The sequence below is a fragment of the Emericellopsis cladophorae genome (assembly GCF_022114955.1).
Source record: "Emericellopsis cladophorae strain MUM 19.33 chromosome Unknown NODE_17_length_331089_cov_116_747350, whole genome shotgun sequence".
In the NCBI taxonomy this organism is placed as follows: Eukaryota; Fungi; Ascomycota; class Sordariomycetes; order Hypocreales; family Bionectriaceae; genus Emericellopsis; species Emericellopsis cladophorae.
The window spans coordinates 323,833-331,089 of NW_026250942.1; the positions used below are offsets into that span (position 1 = coordinate 323,833).

Below are 7,257 nucleotides of genomic sequence, written 5' to 3' on the forward strand. Positions count from 1 at the left end.
AGGAACCAAACATACGCTTGTCAAAGGTTGACGGGCCAGCCTGGCCATGTTTGATATTCGCGACGGGGGGCATTTTCGAGATGTTGTGTGATGAGGTGTTGCAGCTTCTTCGAGTCTTCGGTTCACGATTTCAACTTTCGGTCCAGCAGCTTCCCCAGCTTTCAATGCGCCCCACGCTTAGCCCGACTTGGGCTGACTCTAGGTCTGTGCAGCGGCATAAAGTTTATGCGAACGCTGTGTACAGTGCATATCGTACAGTTAGTTCCGTCATTATCACAAGTCTCACACGGTACATATCACGTGAGGAGAGCTCCCAGACGCAAGACGCCTGACGTGATGTTGTGTGCCAATTTGTACCGACAACCGTTATTTGAAACTCACAATGCATAGGTCTATATCCTATTACTGATGATTATCACGCCTGCAATCTCCTATGTTTGTCTCCTTCTTGAGGTTTGTATTCCACGCCGCGCCACATTGTGATACTCAGCTCAGGCTAGGTGTGAAAAGCCCCACTCTTTCCTGCCCGGCCCCCAGCCAGGTCCAGCTCTATCACGCTAGACGGCGGTTAGGGACAATGGGACAGAACCCAAATCTTTCCTCCTAACGACAAGCCTATCTCGACATTGCCAGAAATCTCGCGGGCGACGCTCATGATCGCGAGCCTCTTCGCCGTATTCATCCTGTATGTCTTGTTCGATTTCCTGCGACCCTGTGCAAGCACCTAGCAGATGTCGCTTGGCCCTTGGGCCGCGCTTAAATTGACCACCTAGCCTAGCTCCTGGCCAAGACCTCACGCTGACGGACTTTGACCATCAGAACGTTCCTATTCCACGACCGACATTGACGAGCACGTCGCGATTTTTGAATTTTCGACGGCTCTGCGCGGCCTTGCTTTGGCATCGCCTCTTCCAGAGCCCTTCGCCACCGCAGTGTCTCCGATCGCCTCCGACCACCGACGCACCTTCCCGACGTCCATTACAGTGATCAGTGCTTCTCATGACTGCAGTCGCGAGCTCTCGGACGTTGGCCCCGATATCACTACCAGCATGGGGCTCTACTGACGGCAACAACCCGATGAACCCTGACGACGTGAGAGGCACATTCGTGCCGCGCAAAACTCCATCACGCTCCAACTCGTCTTCATCGCTCTCATCCAACACCTCTGCCTCGTCCGCATCCACGGCCTTGACGAGCGCGTCTCAGCCGTCTGGCACATCCATCTCGACCAACTCCGACCAAGGCCAGTGGGCGGCCAACAGCGCGTCTCGGAAACGACCCCGAACACAACCCTGGCCGCCGAATAAAGGTGACCTGCAGCCGGATTTTTCGAGATTGCCATCGGGGAGGTCCAACGGAATGCTTGCCGCGCAGCAACCGCAGCAGCAGCCGCAGCAGCATGGAGGTCCCTTGCAACAGAACGGGTCCGGCTTGCTTCAGCTCACTCCTGAAAGCATGATGCCGAGACCTCTGAGCACGAATCAGCTGCCACCGGGGCAGCCTGTACTCTACTTGTTGTCACTCAACGGCACCTTTGAGCGCAAGACGATTGGTGTACCTTTTGCACCAGACACACTTCGTATCGGACGGCAGACCAACCAGAAGACCATACCTACAGCGTTCAACGGCTTCTTCGACAGCAAGGTGCTATCACGGCAACACGCCGAAATCTACGCGGAACGAAACGGCAAGATCTACATTCGCGATGTCAAGTCTTCAAATGGCACCTTTGTTAATGGCACGCGTTTATCCCAGGAGAACCGTGAGTCGGAGCCACACGAGCTCCAGACAGGCGATCATCTTGAACTCGGTATCGATATTGTTAGTGAGGACCAGAAGACTGTGGTTCATCACAAGGTCGCCGCCAAGGTGGAGCACTCTGGGTTCATGAGCGCGTCGAACAATGTGCTTGACATGAACTTTGGAGACTTGGATCCAGCAAACAGCGCCATGATAGCTCAACCGGGTGCGCAGCCGCGGGGACGCCAAGGAGGTAATGCAGCCATGGCCAACAACGGCCGGATGGCGCCCAATCCGCAGGCTGTGAGCGCGCAGGCCAATATGCCGCAGCATCGACCGTTCTTCCTCTCACCTATTGCGACAGATCAGATTTTGAAACGCCTTGCGGTAAGTGCACTTGACCTTGCATTGCTGACTGTGCTGACTTGGCAGAATGAAATGAGAGGAGCGAGGCTACAGGCGCAGGATTTGAACAGGACCAACCAGTTTGTCGGCACACTCCTATCGAAGAACGATGTCAAGGACTTGGAGAAACCGGAAGCGCCTGAGGCCCCCAAGGCGCATCTGGTGAACGGGCTGCCCTTTCGACCAGAACCCAAGTCACGGTTTTCCGAACCGCCTGCGCCGCCTCCGCAGCAGCCACTACCCGAGAAGCCGAGCGCGCCTTCCTTGAAGCGTGGGATCACGGAGCGCTCAAAGTCAGGCCCTGAGGCAAGCTCCCCGATCAGGCAGGAGAACATGTCACAGATCATCCAACTTACAGAAGCACTCAACAATGCGAAGCGGGATATGGACACGCAGACAGCTCGCATGAAGGAGTTGGAAACGATGTTGCAGAAAGAACGTGAGGCACGCGAACTGGCCGAGAGTCTGGCCAGGCGCCTCGAGGATTCTGCAAACACCCATCTCAACGGCTCAGTGGTGGAGCCTACGCTTTCCATGGACAAGTCTGTGGAGCCTATGGCCGACGATGAATCTAGCGTCGAGCTCGAGGCCAGCACGGCCGCCAACAATGAGGGTGCTGAAGCCAAGGCGGCCGCGGCCGCATTGCAGGAACGCATAGACACGATGGATGGCCAAATGAAGAGTATGCAGGAGCAAGTCGCTCACTGGAAGGGGCGTTGCGAGGCCGCTGAATCCGCACGGGACGCTGATCGTAAGAGCTTGGCCGAGATGGTGCTTCAACTACGTGCGGAAGAGGCTCGGCGAGCGGCGGATCAGGAGGAAAGGCGCTCGAGATCGCGCAAGAGGACGGCCGATGTGCAGACCTCCCACGATGAGAACGCCGAGGCAGCACTAGCATCCGCAGAGACGACAGATGTGCCTCAGTCGGATGGGGCTGTGGGCGAAAGTGATGCCCCGACACTTTCCAGGGCTACCACGATCACGCCCATGAACGCCTCCAAGACTGCACCCGACACTCCTCTGCAGGCAGGTTTACCGTACGCCTCTGCACTGGGCGTTGTACTCATAGGGATGGGCCTCATGGCATACATCAATGGCTGGCAGGCACCACCACCGAGCATAGAGCGATGAGCATCTTTTTTGTTTCTGGAACATTTTACCTCTCACTATCCCTCGACGACGAGATGCTCGACGACGAGATGGACACGACATGCGACATGCCGATTATATCTTCCCTTTGTCTGGGCACAACCTTACTTGTGTTTTCCTTTCTTCCTTGGGATGATGAACGGCTCCCCACCGTCTGTCGTCGACTACCCTGTACAATGACGCAGAAGCAGCATGGCGATGTGTTGAACCTCCGGGCATCCAATGTTTGATTCAACGGTTTTATTTGGTCAAGGAGCACTGTCAGGCGCTGGATTACTTGATGTGTTTGATTGAGGCATGGCGGTATAACGTATGCTTTTGACGAGAGCGAGGCGGGCATAGGGTACATATACATATGAGGAGAATTGGTTCTGTAATGTGGACTACTGTTCTGATCAGTGATCCTCATTGTCTGTATGCTTCCGTGATTTTTCTGTACTCGTGTGAGGCTTGCTATGTGGCGCTGGTTATGGCTATAAGGCTCTTGACTCTTGTCATTCCCTAGAAGGTTTGTGCCTTGTTGTCCTGTACTGGCAATTGGTTGACTCGAGTGAAGCACGCATGGAATGAGTTCGAAATTAGTTTTGCATATTAGTAGCAGCGTCAAGGCTTTACTTCAAATCCTCATGTCAAACTTTAATGGCCCCAAGACCTTGAGAGCAATCTATTAGATTTCGATAGTCCATTGTAGTTTTTGCAAGCCAGTATGAAGTACGTAGTCTCTCGCTTCCGAAGACTAGGGTAACCTCATTGCGCATGAGACCGGTGCTTATTAAGGCACCAGCCGGTGGAGTCCGGTCGTCTGGCAATTGCGCGACAAGATCCAATCCCGAGCTCCCCAAGACTTCCGCGAAAAGCCAGCATCATCATTGTCCAGAGCACTCTCGGGACTTGTCTGTCTACTGATACGACCGCGGCATAAAGAGCCGCGTCGACCAAACACACCACAATGCCGACCTTCCAGTCGAACAAGTTCCGGTCGTCGGCCGACATGAACCGCATCGGCATGCGGTACCGCTCGCTCATGAACAAGCACCCCTTTCTCACCTTTGGCCTGCCCTTTCTGGGTATCATCATTGCGGGCTCCTTTGTCCTCACGCCCGCGACGGCAGTGCGGTACGAGAAGCACGATCGCAAGGTGCGGCAGATGAGCAAGGAGGAGGAGCTTAGTGTCCGGCGGGCCGGCCGAAAGGTCGACATGCGGGAGGAGTACAATGTGAGTGTCATTCCTCTCGTCCAGGAGAACCCTGATCTTGGTCGAAACCAATGGATACAGAAAGAGTGGGAAACCCCGAGAGAATGCTGCTAACAATGGACGCCAGCGACTCGCGGGACGCGACCTGGAAAACTGGGAGCAGAGACGCGTGGAGCGATTCAAGGGTGAGAGTGACGGTATTCTACGATAAGCAGGAGATGTATGACACGAGAGACGTGGTTTGGGTATTCACTGGTCTGCCATTGACGCGGCAAGCAAGCTTCCCATGAACGGAGCCTCATCGAGATGACCAGCGCGCTGTGCTGATGCGAAGATCACGTCGCCCAACAATCGCACTGCATTTCATGCGGTCTCAAAGGCTGGCTGGCGCGGACATCAAGACGCGCAAAAGACATGTCATCATTCTCCGCATGGAAGATCACATTGCGCGATATGAGACACGGGTTGGGTGATCCAACGTGCAAAAAGGAGATCATCGGTAGTGGACGCGCGCGCGCTTGTCCGTCGTTTCAGAATCATTCGCCACTCTGATATCATGGCAAGACATGTCGATGAAAAGAGCTTCATCGAGCCGTGGGCTCTCGCGATCGACACATTTTCCCTCTATTGTTTCAGCGCACAAATACCCCGCCGTAATTCAAGGCAGAGGATGACACCGAAAACCCCAACCGCGGGAGCTAGGTGACGCCGCGCACGCGTCGTGTGAGGAGTCATGCGAGCTCTTTAATGGATGGAATGCCGAGGACATGCGCTTCCTTGTCTTATGTTGAATGTGAGATGTCTTGGTGAATAGACGATGTCATGGGGGAGGGAAGGGGGCAGGACTGGGGCGTGGAACTGGGAATAGCTTCATAGAAGTACTTTGATGATAGTAGGTAGGTTCAACAACGACGGTGCCGGCGTCTGGGACGATCGACATGAGTCGTAGGGGTGGTTTAATGCAAGGATCTGGCGTTTGACCTCGAGACTAACGGTAAAGAATGTATGTGATAATCACCGTTTCGGCGGTTATCCCAATGATCGGATTCGGTCGTAGACAAGACGGCTGGCCGCAATATCATGAATAACCTTCATGTCGTGTCCGAGATCGAGTCAGTGTAGTCATTGTCCAGAATGTCTGAGCGCGGGCACCAATCACGCCGTGGGCACGCTGCGTCGATCGTTGTGATTACGTCCGAGGAGCTACTACGGAGTATTCTCCCTTGCAAGCTCTGCCTTGTTGATTGTGCCTGACAAGAAATCGATAGCTCCCGCAGCTGGGAAGCTCAAATCACACCAGGGCAATGGGATTGCTAGCGGAGTCTTGCATCCCCGTACCTACAAGGCTACAATCCCAAAGCAGCAGAACGAAAGACAAGGGCATATAGTAAGCTGAGCTGCGGTGCGGCCCCGGATACGTATGCTATCAGCAAAGCGAAATTATCGACTGCGTCCAGGCTCCAATACAGCAGAGCTGAGGCTGAATGGCTTGAAGTTTGAACACTGTCGTGGCGGTACAATACAAGGAAACTTCGGTGGCTGCAGGTCCTGCCATCATCTGACCAAGGTGTTCGCATAGCTAGTGCGTGACGGACCTGACCATCCGCCCGATCGGCATGATGGCTTGGCTGGGTTGGAGGTTGGTGGGCTTGGTCAGCTTGGTGCTGGGCGAAGCCATCTCCGCGCTGTCATTGGGTGCGGAGTTGATGGAAAGTCACAGAGGTGTGGCAGCCATGGTGATGGAAAATCGCATTATCAATCCATGAAGTCATTGATGGCCATGGCCGGAGCAACCGAGCGAAGAAGCAAAGATTCATCAATTGAAACCCATGCTGGTTTGCCATGGGTGACAAGGGGAGAATCCCATCCGGGCTGAAAGAATGGGTGGGCGGGAAATGCAGATGTGCGTTGCAATCGAGGCACTAGCAACGCTGGGAGGCATCATGTGAGGAATCACCATGCAAGGCACGATCACGGTGAGCAGGCGAGCTGCAGGCAGGCAGACGAGGGGCTGGCAGGTATCCGTACTCGTACCTGCAGCAGGCGGCAGGCCTACCTCCGAAAAGACCGATTTGTCCGTTTGCTTGCTTCTTTTCGGCGAGATTGGCTGACAACGACAGTCTCGCATCGGTATCGTGGAAACGTTCGCGAGGATGGCGGTCAGCGACTTAGCAAAGCCAAGAGTCCAAGACGACAGATGACGATCTTTACGATTGGTAGACTGTGGCTGAGCGCTGCGGGCTTCTGGCTGTGGGGGAATACGGCCCCAAGTCACAGCCGGTCAAGTCGTCAATTACGAGCGTCGAGCAGAGCTAAGAGATTTCCAGGGTCCAGCGCAGCCTCGCGGCCCTCGCTGCTGAGTAAAATCACCCAACGCAAACAAGCTGATTGGAGGCGCTAGAGACCCGGCCTCGCCCTTGTTCAGCTGTTGCGACTTGCAAGGAAATTGCCGAGCTTGGAAGCGTCAGCATTGAGTTTAGTAGCACTCTCATTATACAAGCCAAGCCCTTGAACGGATGAAGCTGAACAGCGAAATTAGGCGACGTGCGGGACGGGTCGGTCGAGGGTTCGAGGCCAAGAGAAAAACCTAGCAGTGATTAAGCGCAAACTCTCGTGATAGTATCCGTAGAGGGCCATTTGAGACCTATTATGATACGGGTCCAGGAACAGGCCCAGGCCCAGGCCCAGGCCCAGGCACAGGCACAGGCACAGGCACAGGCACAGGCACAGGCACAGGCACAGGCACAGGCACAGGCACAGGCACAGGC

The 7,257-nt window shown here is 54.8% G+C and overlaps 2 protein-coding genes across 2 annotated transcripts; both read left to right on the forward strand.

The window, feature by feature from the left end:
- Positions 1-1,077: 1,077 nt before the first annotated feature.
- J7T54_005188 (uncharacterized protein) lies at positions 1,078-3,276 on the forward strand (the record flags this gene model as incomplete). Its single annotated transcript, XM_051505934.1, has 2 exons — positions 1,078-2,127; positions 2,173-3,276. The coding sequence occupies 2 exons, from the start codon at positions 1,078-1,080 to the stop codon at positions 3,274-3,276; spliced, it is 2,154 nt and encodes a 717-aa protein (XP_051362833.1).
- Positions 3,277-4,243: 967 nt separating this feature from the next.
- Positions 4,244-4,700, forward strand: J7T54_005189 (uncharacterized protein; the record flags this gene model as incomplete). Its single annotated transcript, XM_051505935.1, has 2 exons — positions 4,244-4,510; positions 4,617-4,700. The coding sequence occupies 2 exons, from the start codon at positions 4,244-4,246 to the stop codon at positions 4,698-4,700; spliced, it is 351 nt and encodes a 116-aa protein (XP_051362834.1).
- Positions 4,701-7,257: the final 2,557 nt, after the last annotated feature.